This window comes from Prionailurus bengalensis, chromosome A1 (assembly GCF_016509475.1).
Source record: "Prionailurus bengalensis isolate Pbe53 chromosome A1, Fcat_Pben_1.1_paternal_pri, whole genome shotgun sequence".
Taxonomy (NCBI): domain Eukaryota; kingdom Metazoa; phylum Chordata; class Mammalia; order Carnivora; family Felidae; genus Prionailurus; species Prionailurus bengalensis.
Genome location: NC_057343.1, coordinates 227,126,484 through 227,144,094, shown reverse-complemented (window position 1 = coordinate 227,144,094; position 17,611 = coordinate 227,126,484). Strand labels below are relative to the sequence as shown.

General features: G+C 44.7%; 1 protein-coding gene across 3 annotated transcripts in view; it reads right to left on the bottom strand.

The window, feature by feature from the left end:
• The window catches only part of MYO10 (myosin X), a 229,235-nt gene that overhangs the window by 66,815 nt on the left and 144,809 nt on the right, over positions 1-17,611 (bottom strand). For all 3 annotated transcript variants that reach the window (XM_043600872.1, XM_043600881.1, XM_043600890.1), the window contains exons 15-19: positions 17,454-17,546; positions 16,960-17,028; positions 16,669-16,751; positions 13,821-13,929; positions 10,982-11,062 (exon numbers count right to left, since the gene is read on the bottom strand). In XM_043600872.1, coding sequence (XP_043456807.1) covers positions 10,982-11,062; positions 13,821-13,929; positions 16,669-16,751; positions 16,960-17,028; positions 17,454-17,546 — 435 coding nt within the window. The remainder of the gene's footprint in view (positions 1-10,981; positions 11,063-13,820; positions 13,930-16,668; positions 16,752-16,959; positions 17,029-17,453; positions 17,547-17,611) is intronic.

The following is a 17,611-nucleotide window of genomic DNA, read 5'->3' as shown; positions in this document are numbered from 1 at the left end:
TCAGTATAGATTTCTATATTAAATGTTTCAGACTATTTAGAGACTTTGGATATAAAGAGAGTGTGACCAAGGAGAAGGAACCCTGAGCAAAGGAACGTTTGACAGCACAAGAGGGAAAAACGGATGGAAGGCTGTCCCGGAAGAGGCAAGGAAACGCTATCCAGAACACAGGATGAGACTGGTCTTGGGGAAGGCTGCCACAGTGGGAACTCCCCGGGTGCGTTAATGGTCGTCCCTGCCCCTACCACCTCCGGACGTGTTGTGAAAAAGCAACACGAAACCAAGAAACTCATTCAGTCTACACACTGGCAAAATAATCTCCCTATTTCTTTGATCACACTATTGAAGTCGCAGGCCATTTTCCATTGGCGTATCACCTTTTGCGAATTTCGCATTCATGTGTTTCACTCACTTTTCTATCAGAACATTGGATTTCCTTACCGATTTCTAAGGGCTCTTTTTTAAGGCTACAAATCCCCTGTGAAACACGTTGCAAAATATTTTTCCTGTTCGTTGTTGGCTGGCCTTAAATGAAGAACAATTTGGCCCTGTGTACATATACGTCAAAGTCACGACAGTGCATGCCATGATTTAGCAAATACACTGACAAATTTTACCTTTAAAAAACAATCTTGAGCGTGCACCGGTGTTCATACACATGAATAATGCAGAAACACTGTTGACGACGAGGAAATAATCCAGTAATAGAATCTATTTGAAAGCACAGCCCCCGACAGAATTCTGTAGTCATGGGGGAAAAAAAGGCACGGGAATGTTTTAAGATACAGTAAGCTAATAAAAAGTCAATTACAAAATGAAGAGTAGACTATAATTTACATTAAAGTTAAACCATTTGAATTTGTATTTTGCACGTTTTCCAAATAGTTTAGAATCAAAGTAGTGCCTTCATACTGAGGAGGGTTGAAGGCAACCCCCTGTGGTGGTGTTTGTATTATTATTACTATTTATTGTAGTATTTCTGTGTATCAGGGAAAGAGCCAGCCTGAGGAAGGACAAGAACACCCCAGGGTCAAAGGGCAACACAGCAAAATGCTGAACAAAGTATGGAGGTGCAGAGGGCCTCCTCTAAGGCTGTGAGAAGATGCAGGGAGGCTGACTCTGAGCCCGAGCACCAGGCCGCAATTCATCCCCCAGTTCTACCCTCAGGTCTGGGCTCAAACCTGGGCCCTTTGCTCCAAGGTCATCGAGGGGAACCGGCTCTTCCTAAAGTTGCTGGGCGGCAGTGGGGAGTTTTAGAACAAAGTCTCTAACAGCAATCACTCACACTCTCACACACACACACACACACACACACACACACACACACACACGAAGGGGGCTGGTGAAAATGCCAATGCAAGGCCATTTAAGTTAGACGACCAAAAAACCCCACAAACAAACAAACAAACCCACCGCCCCACAGTCTGCATAAAAGGGACAGGAGGGTCTGGGATTTGTTCAAATGCTGGAGTGGGGCTGCTATTCTGATTGGTCGCTATTTCCAGAAGTTCAGGAAGAAGAGCCAAAGTAAAGATGCACAGTGGGAGGGCTGAGGGCTATAACCATCTGATACGGTGGGCAGGAGGGGGGCGGGGGGCGGGGGAAAAAATGTTTACCCCATCGTGGCAGCTGTCACTTCCCAGGTAGGAAGCTCGCAGTGCAGATGGGCTGGTGTCTGTAATCAGTCTTCCCAAAAAGTATTCTTTAACAAGCTGGGGCACTCATCAGGGACAGCGAGTGAGCGAAACAGTGCTCAGCAGAGTGACGTGTATGGTGTCACTCTAGCCCTGGGGCCAAGCAATGGGATTCTGAAGCTGGGGATCTACATACTTAACCAGCACGGAAATACGGGTAAGGAAAGTCAGTACGAGAGAGGCAGAGATAAGTGGTAATTTCCCACTGGTGACTAACACTCTTCCGATGGCATTTCATTTTATGTCAGATTAATTACTTGTAAGACTGTTAAACCAGATGGTAAAACACATTCTAACATTAGGTTTTCACCTAGCGCTGGAAATTTATTTCCATGAGAGTAGATTTAGCTAAGCAGCAGTCAGCCACATTATTATTCCTTTCTTTTAAATGTAGCTCGATTTAATATGAAAGACCACCTTCACATTTAAAACCTGCTCCCTTAAAGGGCACTTTTAGCAAATGAATGGAAATCCACAGAACACATTCAAGTGACCGTGGAGGCAGAGATTAGCATTTCAGACGCTCTTTATTATGTTCTTTCTTTGGGGACACCTACTTGGGGACTAAGAGAATCTCGGCCAAAAGTGCCTGATCTGGTTTCTCTGGGCAGATTGCAAACTTCTGGCATGGGTCTGCTTGTGTGAAATCAGCACATGATAGTCAATGGATGACCAAAGGACTCCCATAACTTCTCCATTTCCACATCTGTGTACAAACCAATTTATAACGCAATTTAAAAACCAAAAATTCCGCTTGGGCAGATTTCCTTAAAAGGTTCACACCAAGCACAAGGAGAAGCTGCAAGCCCCTAACGTGTAAACTTTTAAACGGACACGCCTCGAGATAACAAATTCAAACAAAAGAAACCACCGCGAGCAATCTCCCCTCCCAACCTCACATTAAAAAATGGTTTTTCCTGTAAAAGGTGAACCGCCTCTCAAAAGCTTATCCCATTATCCACGCCTTACGCGATCATGTCCTTCATTCTTACAAAGCGTTAGCAGTTCAAACTTGGAAATGCCATCAAGATCAGTACTTACCCACCTGTTGAGAAATTAAACAGGTCTGGTGCTCAGGGAGACGGAAAACCCATCTCTCCCCGGTTTAAAGAATGTCTCCACAGAATTTCCCGCTACCATCATCGTTCCAAGGCACGTGAAACTTTGAAGCAGCTCAAGTAAGAGAAGAGCTCCTACCTTGGGTTCCTTGTGCCCGTTCAGCTTTTGTCCCCTGTAAATGGCGGCATCTTTAGCAGTCCGGACTACAGGCATCTGAGGCAACGGACACAAAAACGGGCTTTCTTCGGCTCGCTGGTGTTCCCAGGCTTTTATGTGGTGTCTTGGGCTCTGCCTGCTTAATTCATTCCCGATTCTACTGAAAGGAAGTCCAGGCTGGCGGGGATTTGCAATTGCTGACGATACTTCTAACTGCAGGAGCTAACTAACCCGCCCCCCCCTGCCCCCCATTGCACCAAGAAATGTGTAAAGACATGTGAAGGCCGCCGAGATCTTAAAAGATGGCCCAGGACTAAAAAAGGAAAAATAAAAATCAAAAGCCACGGGACAAAATCACGCAATTTAGTTGTGACCTTGCAAGGTCCGCCCAGAGAACAACTCTCTTCACTTGAGCGGGGCTTCATTTATGGCTATTTATCCTCGCCTTTGCAGAGCGGGACTGAATAGTTGCCATGACAACATGGTAAACAGGATTCGAGTGACCACGGAGGGGTTTAATGGGATTGTTTTGTTTGGGGGAGAAGAATGGTGGCTTGAAGGCTTCCTTCACCAAAATTTCCTGAAAAGGTAAAAGCTGTCTTTTTAGAAGTCGTCCGTATGTGACGTTCTCAAAAGTTAAAGACGCTGGCAGTGGGCACTCCAGTTACGGGAGAGCAGACAACATGAGTGGCAGTCAGAAAGACAGGAAGAATTATGGAAGGGCACTCAGGGCTAAGTGGGCATTTTCCAGTAAGTACGTGGAAGAAACAGAACCACCCCTACAGGCTGCAAGCCTAACTGAACGGAGAGAGGAGTCAAAGGGGCTGACAATCCAGGTAGTTCTAAAATGTCCTTAGCTCCCTGGGGCTCCAGATGCTTTTGCGCTCCCTACTTTCTCATGTAGTTTTTTTGTTTGTTTGTTTCTTCTGCAGAAAACCGTGTCACTCACATTTTATCCTGTGCAAGAGAAACCACATTCTCAGGGCCTCAAGTTTTGTCCCACTGGAAACAATCCCGTTCTTATAAAATATTACTTGAGAAAGATGTTCATTGTACTGTGAGTAGATTGGGAACATTTGGCATTTTGACACTGGATGACAGTGTGCGTATGTCAAAGCTCAGAGAGCCTTACAACACAGCTAACCTGAGATGTGAGCTTTGGGCTTTAGAATACTGGTTCAGGAATTATCATAAACGTGCCACACTCGTGTACCATGTTAATAAGAGGGGAAATTGTGTGTGTGTGTGTGTGTGTGTGTGTGTGTGTGTGTGTGTGTGTTGAGGGGCATGGAGAATGACATGGAAACCCCATGCTATATGCTCAAGTTTTCTGTAAATTAAAGTCACCTTTAGGGACACCTGGCTGGCTCAGTTAGTAGAACATCTCACTCTTGATCTCAAGGTCATGAGTTCAAGCCCCATATTGGGTATAGAGATTACTTAAAAAGAAAAAATAAAGTCAATTTTAAAACACCCGAAATAAGGGGCACCTGGGTGGCTGAGTCAGTTAAGCGTCTGATTTCAGCCCAGGTCATGGTCTCACGGTTCGTGAGTTCGAGCCCCAAGTCGGGCTCTGTGCTGACGGCTCACAGCCTGGAGCCTGCTTCGGATTCTGTGTCTCCCTCTCTCTCTGCCCCTCCCCACTCGTGCTTTCTCTCTCTCTCTCTCCAAAATAAAAACATTTAAAAAAGTTTTTAAAACAACTGAAAGAAACGTTCATCCCATAACAACATCAAGGACTTAAAAGGAAAAGGTCTGGCAACAGCCTTAGGAAGCTTTCCCCGTGGTCCAGCATAAATTGGGGTTTGCATTCACGAGGATGGAGTGAGCTGTAAAATGCTGAGCACGGTCTCTAGCCCCAACCTATAGCGCGGGTGTGCAATCTTTCTCACGGTCCAATGCAGCTGTTTCGTGTCCCCCTTGGCTCATTTAATACCTACGGCTGCTTCCGTACACGGGCACTGTCCCCAGACACGCCTCAGGGAGGAGGAAGCAAACCCAAGGCCAGGGGACCGCTCAGTGACAAGAGCGTGGGACAGAAGAGAGGGAGACAGAAGATTCCAAGCAGGCTCTGCACGACAGCAGCGAGCCCAACGCGGGACTCAAACTCACGGACCGTGAGATCATGACCTGAGCCAAAGTCAGATGCCCAATTAACCGAGCCACCCAGGAGCCCCTAATTTTTTTTCTTAAGTGGCAAGTTAGGTCTAGATCTTTGGCAAAGTTAAGCCCTCGTGTACCGCGAGTGGGTGTACAATGTACTTGGATTAGCAATTCGATTCTGTGCTGACTTACTGAGCACATCCTGTGGCCACAACACTGAGCTATGCAGCAGGACGCAAAGGCGGGCAAGGCAGGTCCTATGAAGCTGTACTTGGTTAAGATCCTCTGTACGCATGGAACACTTTATTCAGAAAAATAAGATTAGGGTAGAGAGATCAAAGACGAAAAAAAAAAGTTGCTTCCGTAAACTTCAGTAAGGCTGATGAGACAGAAGATGAACAAAATGAGATACAGGAGATACAGGAAGAACAGGACAAAAATTCAAGGTAGGAAATATGCCACATTATCAGCATTTTTAAAGAAATGTTTGGTCTTTGTTTAAAAAATAAAAGGGGGCGAGGGCTGGCTCAGTGGGTAGAGCGGGTAACTCTTGATCTCAGGGCCAGGAATTTAAGCCCACATTGGGTGTAGAGCTTACTTAAAACCCAAGGGGCGCCTGCGTGGCGCAGTCGGTTAGGCGTCCGACTTCAGCCAGGTCGCGATCTCACACTCCGTGAGTTCGAGCCCCGCGTCAGGCTCTGGGCTGATGGCTCGGAGCCTGGAGCCTGTTTCCGATTCTGTGTCTCCCTCTCTCTCTGCCCCTCCCCCGTTCATGCTCTGTCTCTCTCTGTCCCAAAAAGAAATAAAAACGTTGAAAAAAAAAAAAAAACCCAAAAAAACGGGAAAAAAAAAAAAGAACAAAAACAAAAAACCCACAAGAAAGCAAATGGCAGGCAGCATCTGGATGACACAAATACAACCCCCCAGGACTACAGGTGCCGAATTCATTAATTCATTCATCGAATCATTATGCCTCTGGAAGCAGAGGGTTAGGTTCTCGTAACGCCTGCACACTTCCTGTTCTCACTTCCTGTGCGGTCCCAGCCTGTCTCCAGTGTCGTCCAACTGGGGAATCTAGTCTGGTATCAATGGTGGCACCATGAATGAGAGGGACACAGGTCATCGGGATTCATTGAAGTGCAAAGCACGGCATCCTCTCCAGTCTTTGAAAGACGATTGTGTGAGAAGGCTGATACGTCCATGTGTCTCAGGGTACACAGACAGTGCTTCCAGACAAGCCACCATGGTCAGGCTAACCCTGTGCCTCCCGCTCTGTACTCCCACCAGATATTCCAAAGTCCAGCAAATATGACTGCAGTCCTCCCTCACAGACCCCATGGTTTCCCTTCCCTGGGGCCTGGTCTCCAGCCTTCCCTTGGCATGGACGCCCCTCTCCTCACTCTTCCCCTCTTCCCTTAGGAAAACCTCCCTCCAAGCAGCCAGCTTGGCTAGAAGCCTTCCTCCACCAGCCACCGGCCTTGGCGAGATTCAGGTGACCCAAGTCCTGCCTTTTTGGAGGAGACTCTGACAGAATCTTTCAGGACGCCGCTACGTTGGGTTAAAAGCTTGAAGAAGATGCTGCAAGGAACCGAAGGCTTCCCCACCTTGGAAGGCGAGGGCTCCTCAGCTCACAACTGCAGAAGGAATGGTGAGGACGGCCGGCCAGCCATGTTCCTGACAAGTGACAGCCCACATCGTCTGCAGGAAGTTGCCTCGCTTTCCTCCCATGGGAGCCTGGGAACTGCAGACAGCCAGTGCTCACACCCCCGAAGGTTTTCCTGATATTTATCAGTCCGTTCCCTTCTTTAATTCTGTCCTGCACCTCCTCAGGGTTTTTCTGAGGAATGTTAATGACAGACTTTTCTGACTAGAACTTATTTGCTAAAATACCAGGCGGGGAGAGAGGGGAGAGATCACAGGCCTTGGGACACCCTTGGGGAGAAATTCTGATGAAGCAAGGCAGGTTTCCTTTGTTACGGAAATCTGCTGTTGGTTTGGACCCTTTGAGCCAGAAACTACCACTGCCTCACAAGCCACAATAGACAAAAGCTAACAGGCTACATTGCCAACTAAAAACTGTCTCATGGAGAACTCTGCCCCTTGGAAACGCCACAATTCTAAGTCAAGGAGAAGATTACATCCTTCAGTGCTATGTGTAAGCCAGAGAACTGACTGCTCACTACCCCCTATGGGGAGGGGGGCTTACTTTGCAATTTTCTTTTAAATTTTACTTCCAGTATAGTTAACACACAGCGTTCTGTCCGTTTCAGGTGTCCAATTCAACACTTCCATACTACACCCAGTGCTCATAACCATGAGCGCGCTCCTTAATCCCCATCACCTATTTCACCCATCCCCCACCCACCTCCCCTCTGGTAACCAACAGTTGGTTCTCTACAGGCAAGAGCTTCTTGGCTCTCCTGTCTTCTTCTCTTTGCTCCTTTGTTTCTTAAATTCCACATAGGAGTGAAATCACATGGTGTTTGTCTTTCTCAGGCGTATTTTGCTTAGCCTCAGACTCCAGCTCCATCCATGTCGTTAGCCAATGGCAGGATTTCATTCTTTGTTTACGGCTGAGTAATACTCCATCGTCTAAGAGGTAGGCTTTTTCAACCTCACCTTGTGACTCAGCCCCAGGATTCCTCAACGCGAGTGAAATGTCTTTTATACAACGCCTAAGATCAGCTTCATGTTGCGCGTGACAAAAAGTCCACAATTATTACAGCTGAACTGACATAATGTCCTAGCATTTCAGTCCAATTCTCCCCATTTGCACTTGGCCTTCAAAGCAAAACACAAAAGTGCCAAGTAACAAAAACCCTGTAATATTTCCAGCAAAGGATTTCCCAATGCTTTAGGCCCAAGGACCCACTCTGAGCTTCACGCATTTGCCAAGGAGGGGAGGCAGCCTGCCCTGCAAGCTTGGGGCCCACTGAGCGTGTACTCACATTCACAAGGCCACCATGGTAACCTTGGATATGCTCCCAAAAGCACAAGGCAACTCCTTCACTTTTTCTGAGGCCACATTTCTTTAGGTCACAGACTTGAAGGCCACTGCCTTTATCCCTCTGGTCATAGAGTTGTCAAAAATGAACCCTCTAGAATCTGCCCAAACCTATGACCCATGTTCCTGAATGAGGCACAAAATACTTCCATATACGTAAGTTCAAATACATCCTCTCAAGGTCCCGTAAGGAGCAAATGACCAGAAAAGGGTATGAAGTAAGAGACACGGTCTCATCCCTTCATGCCAGAAATATACACTCCTCTTCTATGGGGCAAAGGCTGGCAAGATTTTCCCCACGAGATTTCTAGAAGCACTGATCTTAGGACAAAAGAAAGCTCACAATAAACTCCAAATGAGGGTTGTTTACATACATGTCATATAACATCATCAACAGGAGCACTCAGATATTTTCAGTGGAACCAAATGAATGCTAAGCAAGCCATAATTAATGATTTCCAGATTCTAATTAGCATCTTCGCACTTAAAATCACACCTACGTCTTGGGCCTCAGACCAGAAGGTTCACGTGTCTGTGCCTTCGCTTTCTGGGTGCATCTGAAATGGTACTGAGATGTTTTTCCAAAGTCTCCTACGGTCCAACTCTTGGTGAGTATTAATTAGTTTCTGCCACAGAACAGGTGATGGGAAGACTGTGAGAAGTACTTATGAAACATGAGGTGGGCTTGGCTCATTTCTTTAAATGCAAAAACCAAAGCAATTAGGGACAGTCACATCCCAGCAAGAAAAAAATAAACATCAGTAAAAGGTAGTCTCTTCAATATTCTGCCTGCTGAAGACTGTTCAAGCAGGTCTAATTTCAAAAGCTATTACAATTTCAAGGAAAAACTCCATGTCACCCAAGAAAGGAAACAAATACATGCGGGACTATGTTTTTCAAATTCAAATTTCTCTCCTTATAACAGTGCTGACATATGGCAGGCCCCCATTTTACTGAATCTAAGACACCGACGCCTACAAACCTGCATGATTATGTTACACATACCCCTGAGAAAGGCACAGCGCTCCCAATTAAACTATTGCTCGCCAGAAGTTGTAAAACGCACCCCTAGTACCCAAGTCCTTAAATTGGGAACAAACAGCCTCTTTGAGCGATGAAATACGGTATTATTATCCCTGTTGTGTAAAGAGGAAAAGTAAGAGAGGTTACACAGCTCCTGGGAGTACGTATAGACCCAAATCACGAAGTCCATATATATCGTAAAAACTGCCTATTGAGGTTCTAAAGTGAAATACAGGGGCACCTGGGTGACTCAGGCAGTTAAGCGTCCGACTTCTGCTCAGGTCACGATCTCGCGGTCCGTGAGTTCGAGCCCCGCGTCGGGCTCTGGGCTGACAGCTCAGAGCCTGGAACCTGCTTCCGATTCTGTGTCTCCCCCTCTCTCTGCCCCTCCCATGCTCATGCTCTGTCTCTCAATTATAAATAAACGTTAAAAAAAATTAAAGAGAAATAGAAAACAGCTGGCATGGTATCTTGCTAGGTTTTAACTAGTAATTTCCGACGTTATGGCCAAAAACTACATATTGTTTATGCTGCCATTTTCTGTGATAATCTAAAACATTTTAATATAAATTCGAGACATGGAAAGGTGAGCTGTTTTTTTAAACCACCAGAACAGAGGCACAGATCTTCCATGTAAGACCAGTCTCCGTCGGCTGCTTTATGCCACACAAATACCAAATTCTCACCATCATGGGCTCATAGTGAGATAGCAAACTTAACAGGTTACTCGTCCTTACAGGCAGCATCCATTTTTACCTTCCTAGAAGACAGAGAGTTCAGTATCGTGGTTCTTATGAACATCTTTTTTTTTTTTAATTTTTTTAATGTTTATTTATTTTTGAGACAGAGAGAGACAGAGCATGAACGGGGGAGGGGCAGAGAGAGAGGGAGACACAGAATCGGAAACAGGCTCCAGGCTCTGAGCCATCAGCCCAGAGCCCGAGGCGGGGCTCGAACTCACGGACCGCGAGATCGTGACCTGAGCCGAAGTCGGACACTCAACCGGCTGAGCCACCCAGGGGCCCCATGAACATCTTTAAACTATAAATGAGGAACCACTAATAGTAAGTCAAGGGCAACTGGGAAACAAGGTAAAAAATAAGATCTAGTATCAGCAAAGTTACTAGAATATAACCTAAGTCTCAAGAGAAACAGTTTCAGGTCAGATTCCTTCTCTTACGCCTTATGAGAACAGCATTTAGTTTTTTAACAAGAGGGGCTGCTGACATTACTGTCTTGTGGAGGGTTTTCCTCTCTTCGGGGAGATTACGAAGAGCTGATGTTTCCCAAAGCAAGACAATTTCTATTTTTCAACATTTTACGGCTAGTTTCCCATTTAGTCTTGGATTCAGCAATGACATACATTGAATACTAAATTTTCTTTGTTCAGACAGCTTCCTGTAACACTCACATTGTTTCTGATCAGGCTATGGCATTAAAACACTAAATTCACACAGCCTACCCATGAAAACACACGATGACGCTCTATCAGGAATTATCAAATTAGGCATGACTACCTGGTCAGAGTCCTTAAAAAAGTCAGCACCGCTACTTAGAATACAGACCCTTCATCATGCTTAACAAGAAAGCAAAATGAAAAACTAAACCAACCACAAAACATACACCAACCATCTCTTCCATAAGAGACAGCTGCCCAAGAATTTCAAACCAAATCCTTAAAAAAAAAAAAAAAAAAAAAAAAAAAAATTGTGAAGGTTTCACAAGGTTTCCTTTTAAACTAGATTTCTCTAAAGCTTAATGGCATCATTCAGAAGCAGAGAAGTAGGCCCAGGAGACAAAGGGAATTTTTCTATTTAATGTTAGGTTATAATAATGTCATATATGCTCCCAACCCTCTATGATGAAAGGGCTTTACAGACAGTGCCCGGGAGGCGGGGTCCTTAAAGACACAGCCTCAGTCTAGCGCTGCTGTAAATCTTACCTTCTGCGTGTTTGGCTTGATACAGCGAACAAAGAAAGGATTAGAGCAGCTTAGCGTTGCCATTAAGGAATGCAGGGAGTCCTATTAGAAAGAAAAAAGTATATGTTGATTTAGTCTCTTATTATGTCATTCTTTAGATTTCTCAGCATCTCAGGCACTCCTCAGAAACAGGAAGAAACAATAGAAATCACAGGAATAATTTTTTCCTGATTAATGGAATATTAAGTTATAACACTGTCATCCTCATATAAGATAAGGTCAAGGTGCTACAATCTATAGTCACTGAAATTACTTCACAATATACAAAACTCATTTGTCACTTCATTGGAAGAGTATCATGGGGGGGGGGGGGGGGGGGGGGGGGACAATATTCTGTTAACCACCAGAAAGCAACTCTGGGCTATTTCGATGTTTGGTACAGAAAATCTGGGCTGAATGCACTGTCCCACTGGAGGTTTTTTCCTCCTAATTCATTATTTCCATTAAGATGACAGTCTGTACCAATAATTCACTCTTACCCTGAAGTCACCAGGCAGATCAAGCTTCCATAATACTGCTTTATTATTATTTTTTAAATTTTTTGTTGTTATTGTGATGAATTTTTAACATTTCCCAATGCAGACAGAGCACGTAATGAACACTCATCACCAGCTTCTGCTCATGGCTAATCTCATTTCATCCAATCCCCATCTGAGTACACCCTACGCCCAGCCCTTGTAGAAAACGGCGTTTTTAGTTCATCCCTCAAGATTTCATATGTGCTATTAAAGGCTAAACATTTCCAAACCTGTATGTAACCACCATATCATCCGAAAAAGCTTGAACAAGAATTCCTTAATTCCAATCTTAAAAGAAGCAGGTGTCTCAGATTTCATACAAAAATCCTCAAGTGTCTCAAATTTCATAATTTTTAACCGGTCTGTTCCTTGAAATCAGAATGCAAATGAGGTTCCTGTACTGTACTTAGGGTCTTTCAGTCTTTTAATCCACTGGGTTTCCCTCCATTTCTTTTTTCTTCTTACAATTTTGTGGGTCGTCTACAGCGCTACATTGGTTAGTTACTTCTTGGGTTCGAAAGCTTTAGGGTTTCTCACAGGTGACCAAATGGCCTGGCATGTGTGGCCCTTCATATATATATATTCATATATATTCTGGTGCCAATTTAACTCCCTATGAGACATTCTGTCTGCTGGCCTCACCGAATCAGTCTTCCGGGAACACGACCCAATATTCCTGCCTCAGGACTCCTCCTGCTCAGTCTCTCTACCTGGAAGGCCTGACCGCTCTCTGCCATTTCCTTGACTCCTAGTGCAATTTAATCCCCAAATATCCACAAAGCCTCCCAAGGCAACTCCAGACAACACTGCTCTAGAAAAAGGTAATATAACAACTCCACTGGGGGATTAGAAACCTAGGTTTTAGAGTCAGACAGGTACAGTTCAAATCTTAGCTCTAGTCCTCAGAGGGCCTGAATGGTCTCCATTTCTCCAAACCTCAGTTTCCTCATCTATAAAATGGGGACAATAGTATGTACTTATAAGATGGGAGAAATGAACAAGATCATATACGTGATTAGTGACTGGCACATAATACATACACAATAAATGGTAACTTTTTTTTTTTTTTAATTTATTTGAGACAGATACCGTGTGAGTGGGGGAGGGGCAGAGGAAGGGGCGGGGGAGGGAATCCCAAGCAGGCCCCGTTGTCAGCACAGGGCCCAACATGGGGCTCAAACTCACAAACCGTGAAATCATGACCTGAGCCGAAACCAAGAGTTAGATGTTTAACTGACTGAGCCTCCCAGGTGCCCCCAAATGGCAACTGTTTTTATTATATCCTACCTAGGTCAAGCCTGCCCATCATATCTCATGATCCAGCTTTGTTAGCAAGGTTGGTGAGTATCTGGCTCATTGCCAACTACGTTGTACAACAGGCCTCACACAGAACCCCACCGGATGCATCCAACTCTGAATAACTAAGTGACAGACTCTTTGAAGGCAGATTTAAAAAATGTCTATTGACTCATATGCCTCTCTTTCTCTTCCTATTAGGATTTGTTACTTGGGGGTAAAACAGAACAATTAAGGTCAGAAAATGGTCAGGGGTGCCTGGGTGGCTCAGTCGGTTCAGCGTCCAACTTTGGCTCAGGTCACGACCGTGTGGTTCGTGGGTTCGAGTCCCGCGCGTCAGATTCTGTGCTGACAGCTCAGAGCCTGGAGCCTGTTTCGGATTCTGTGTCTCCCTCTCTCTCTGCCCCTCCCCCACTTGTGCTCCAGTTTCTCTCTCTCTCAAAAATAGACATTAAATTTTTTTTTGCAAAAATGGTCTTCACATGCTCTACCTCTAAACTTTCTAAAATGGCTACATACTTAAAATGCAAGTAGGAATGGTCCCTATTTCCCTGAATTCTGGGTATCTGGACAAGGTAACTGACATGGATCTTATTTAAATGCGTGCTTGCTCAGTCTTTATTCCCAGTTATGATACTGTAAACGTACCCGGGAAAAATACAAAAACCAAACATGGGAAGAAATACACTCTATATTCATACGAGCCTCTAAATACAAATCAAGGTGACCCCAAATGGCCAAACAGTCCTTCGACTTAGAATAGGTAGCTATTTAACAAGACAAAAAAAAAACCCAAAAACAAAAAAACAAAAACCTACATGTTTTCGTCTCAGAAAAAGTAGATTTTATTTCGAAAGCACTATCTGGTGACATAAAAGAAAAAATAGAATAAACGCTTTCCTGGACCTCACATACGCCAATCCCTGTTTCCAATTCCTAAAATCACAGCACCCATAAATTCGTGAAAGCCAGCAGGACAGACTAACCTTGAACTGTGAGCTCACTGTGGGCCGTCGATGTTTGCTTCCACATTTCAAGGTATCCTGGTTATTGCGGCTTGAAACGTGTTCAAACAGGTCATAGATGAAGTCGAATCTGTGTGAGCAGAGGAGCAGGGCCATGAGGGGCACGCACCCGGTTATCAGGGGCTGGATTACTATAATTACAACACACTTTCCCGATGAAAGTAACACATCGAGTCCAGGAAGAGCTAAGACAACTTCCAAAGATTTCAAAACAACCATTGCCCGAGGGCTTTAGGCATTGGGGGAAAAAAAATGGTGGCCGCCTTCTGAGCCCCAGTCTTGCAGGAGACAAACGGATTGGGATGAAAGTGACCCGGGGTGGCATGCCAGCAAGGAGGCCTGTGTTTCCAGAGTGCCACCTATGCTTCTGCAGCCCTGATGTCTTTGCCCGTAGGAGGGAGATGTTTTCGCACATCTCACTGTATTTCGAAGATCCAACCAGTTCACAGAGGGAAAAGTGAGATCTGCAGTGAAACACAGTAGGGTTTCCATCCTGCCCCCACCTCTTCCAAGCTACAGGACCAGGGCAGATGCCTGATTTAGCCTCATTTTTCTCATCTGCAAAAGGAGGGTAAGTTAAGAATTTGTCCCACTGTGCTGGCGGTGGGGTGGGGAATGAAATGAGAAAATGTATACAAAAGGCTGAGCACGGTGCCCGGCACAGCGTGAATGATCATGTTACTTTGTTGCTGTTAACGCTGAAAAGCTCTATCAAATTGCCCCTACTAATAAAAAGGAAAAGGCTTCCAATAATTTTTTTTTTGTTTACTTACTTTTGAGAGACAGAGAGATAGAGTGTGAAGAGGGGAGGGACAGAGAGAGGGAGACACAGAATCTGAAACAGGCTCCAGGCTCAGAGCTGTCAGCACAGAGCCCGACGCGGGGCTCAAACTCACAGACCGCGAGATCATGATCGGAGCCGCAGTCGGATGCTTGACCAACTGAGCCACCCGGGTGCCCCTCCGATAACTTTTTATCTTTCTTGCATGGAAGACGCTACAGCTCTGGGCAGAGGAGTGGGGATGAGTGGCTTCACTGAGACCAGGAAAGGCAGGGACGATGTCTGAGGATCCACACCTCCCGAGGTGGCACCATCAAAGGCGGCCCTGTCACCTCTCACTTTGCCCCATCCCTTTTTCGTTTTTGTTCCAGGGTGCTATTACGTGCTCTTTGAAGTTCTCTAAGTGTGCTTTGAGCGCTTCGGAGGAAAGCTCTGTTTCCATGAAAGTGTCACAGATGTCAAAGGTCAAAGAGCACAGACCAAGCAACAGCCCAAGCCCCTCATTTTTGCAGAGACAAACCCGGACTAAGAAAGAAACTCTTTTACTCCAGTCACAAACCCACTTTACGTTTTGACCGAGGCGACCAGCCAAATGTCACCTTGCTGACCTCCACACCTGTGATCTTTTCACAGCAAAATGCTTTTATTTAACATGAAGGTCATCTTTAAATGTATCAATTAAAATCTAATAACTAAGAAATTGCTTTGACAGCGGATAGAAAAGTACCATTGCTATGGTATTTTGAAAATACCACCATTTTTATTATTGTGTGTATATATATATATATGTTTTTTTTTTTTTTTAAAGTAAACTCTATCCCCAATGTGGGGCTTAAACTCACAGCCCCAAGATCAAGAGTCACATGCTCTACTGACTGAGCCAGCCAGGCATCCCTGAACATCTCCATTTTTAAAGAGCTGAAAACTCATCTAAAAATAAGAACAGCTGGGAAGCCTGGGTGCCTCAGTTGGTTGAGCGTCCGACTTCGGCTCAGGTCATGATCTCATGGTCTGTGAGTTCGAGCCCCGTGTCGGGCTGTGCTGACAGCTCAGAGCCTGCTTCAGATTCTGTGTCTCCCTCTCTCTCTGCCCCTCCCCTGCTTGTGCTCGGTCTCTCTCTCTCTCTCAAAATAAATAAACATTAAATTACAAAAAATTACAAAAAAAATAAAAGCAAAAATAGCTGCCAATGTTGTAAACAGGGAATCTTCACACAGGAGAGTTCAAACAAATTGAAATACCTTCCATTTCTAAACTCCTATCTGACCCTGTGGGTGGGCTTCCTTCACCTCAATTCAGTCTATGTGACAGTGTAGCCACATGGGGTTGACATTCCTAAAAGTATTACAGATTTTTAAGTAATATTGCTACTTTCCTAACCTAGATAATAAAAATGTTTCTGTCACAGATTCACTCTGGATCTGAAACAAGTATCGAAAGCTTTCCCTCTGGGTGATTCTTCCCCTTTCTCTCTCACACAGCCTCCTACAAGCAGCTAAGCTAACCAACTACCGATTTAAGGGCGTGAATTTACGATTCGTGCACGAATCAATGCATGTGGAAGTTTGTAGCTGGATGGATGTTTTTTCCTGACATCCCTTCAGCTAGAGACACACGGGTCCTTCGGACCAGAGGATGAAAGCAGTTGAACACGGAGCTCTCGGCCTGTTGAGAAGAAAGGTCATCCTGGGCAAGGCCTTCTGTTCTTGAGCCAAGCAGAGCAAATCAAAACTAGCTGTCGATTCGTGGGCAAGGCCCTGAACCGCCCCCAAAACTACTTCCCTCATCTGCTTAACAGGACTGACAGTATCTACGTCATAGATACGCTCTTCCTACGGTACCTCATTAAATGGTGGTCAATGCGACTCATATTATTTTCTGTATCGAGGTCATTTTATTAATGAAATATTGCCCATGAAAGAACACAGTAAACCAAGCTGCTTCCATACCGATTTTTTTCTATGTTTGTAAATCTGCACAAGGAATGCTTTGCTTGCTAACGACATATGGGGTTGGAGACCGACATACCGGCTTTCTCGGAGCAAGTTGAGAAGATCATCTCTGAAGGTATCTCTGTTCTTCTCCAAGATGCCCCGGACGTCATACTGCACCTGGGTTAAAAAAAAAAAAAAAAAAGAAAAAGAAAAAGAAAAACCGTACAGTCGGTCAAAAGAATGATTTCAGGTCATATGCATCCCCTTTAAACACCAGACCCATGAAAGAAGTCATTTCAACATATTTATGTTGGCTTCTGAAATCAGCTATTTCTCTAGGTACCAGACAGGCAAATACCCACAAGGATCTCAAGCAAGAAGTTACCTCTCCAGCGTAGTGCTTCACTCCAAAATTGTTCACTGCAACTCTAGGCTTCACGTAAAAGTGGTTATTCTAATAAAAAAAAAAAAAAAATACAAGCGCCTAATTTCACTTACTGATTTGCACAGACCTCCAGAAAGAATTGACTACCAGAGATAATGAAAACAATCGCAAAGCCCACCACAGAGCAAAGGTTGAGGACAGAGCACGTGACGCAATTTTATCGAAACCATGCAGCTCTTACCTGGCCTCACAGCAGTGATGTTAAATTCTAAACTCATAAACTGAATGTGGGCATATTCTGACAAGGAGCCCCAAATCTATCCCTTCAACGGATTTCAATTTGGTTCCAGCAATTGGAGAAGAGCTTTGGTTTGAGAAGAAAATTACGTGTGGGGAGCAGAGGAGAGCCAACAGCACTGAAATAGCTTGTGTGTAATCTTAACCCACAGATCTCCTACTCAGACATAATTAAGAATTGGCAGGTTTTGACATACAGCGTGTTGATTGTGTAACTTCTCCAATAAGGTGCTGTCTGTGGCTTGAGGAAAATGGCTTTCTTCATTGATAAGAGCCAGGAGACCGAGTTTCTGGAAGACAGAAGAAAGGTGAATTGAATTCAAAGCTGAACGTCTACCTCAAAATATTTCCTCTC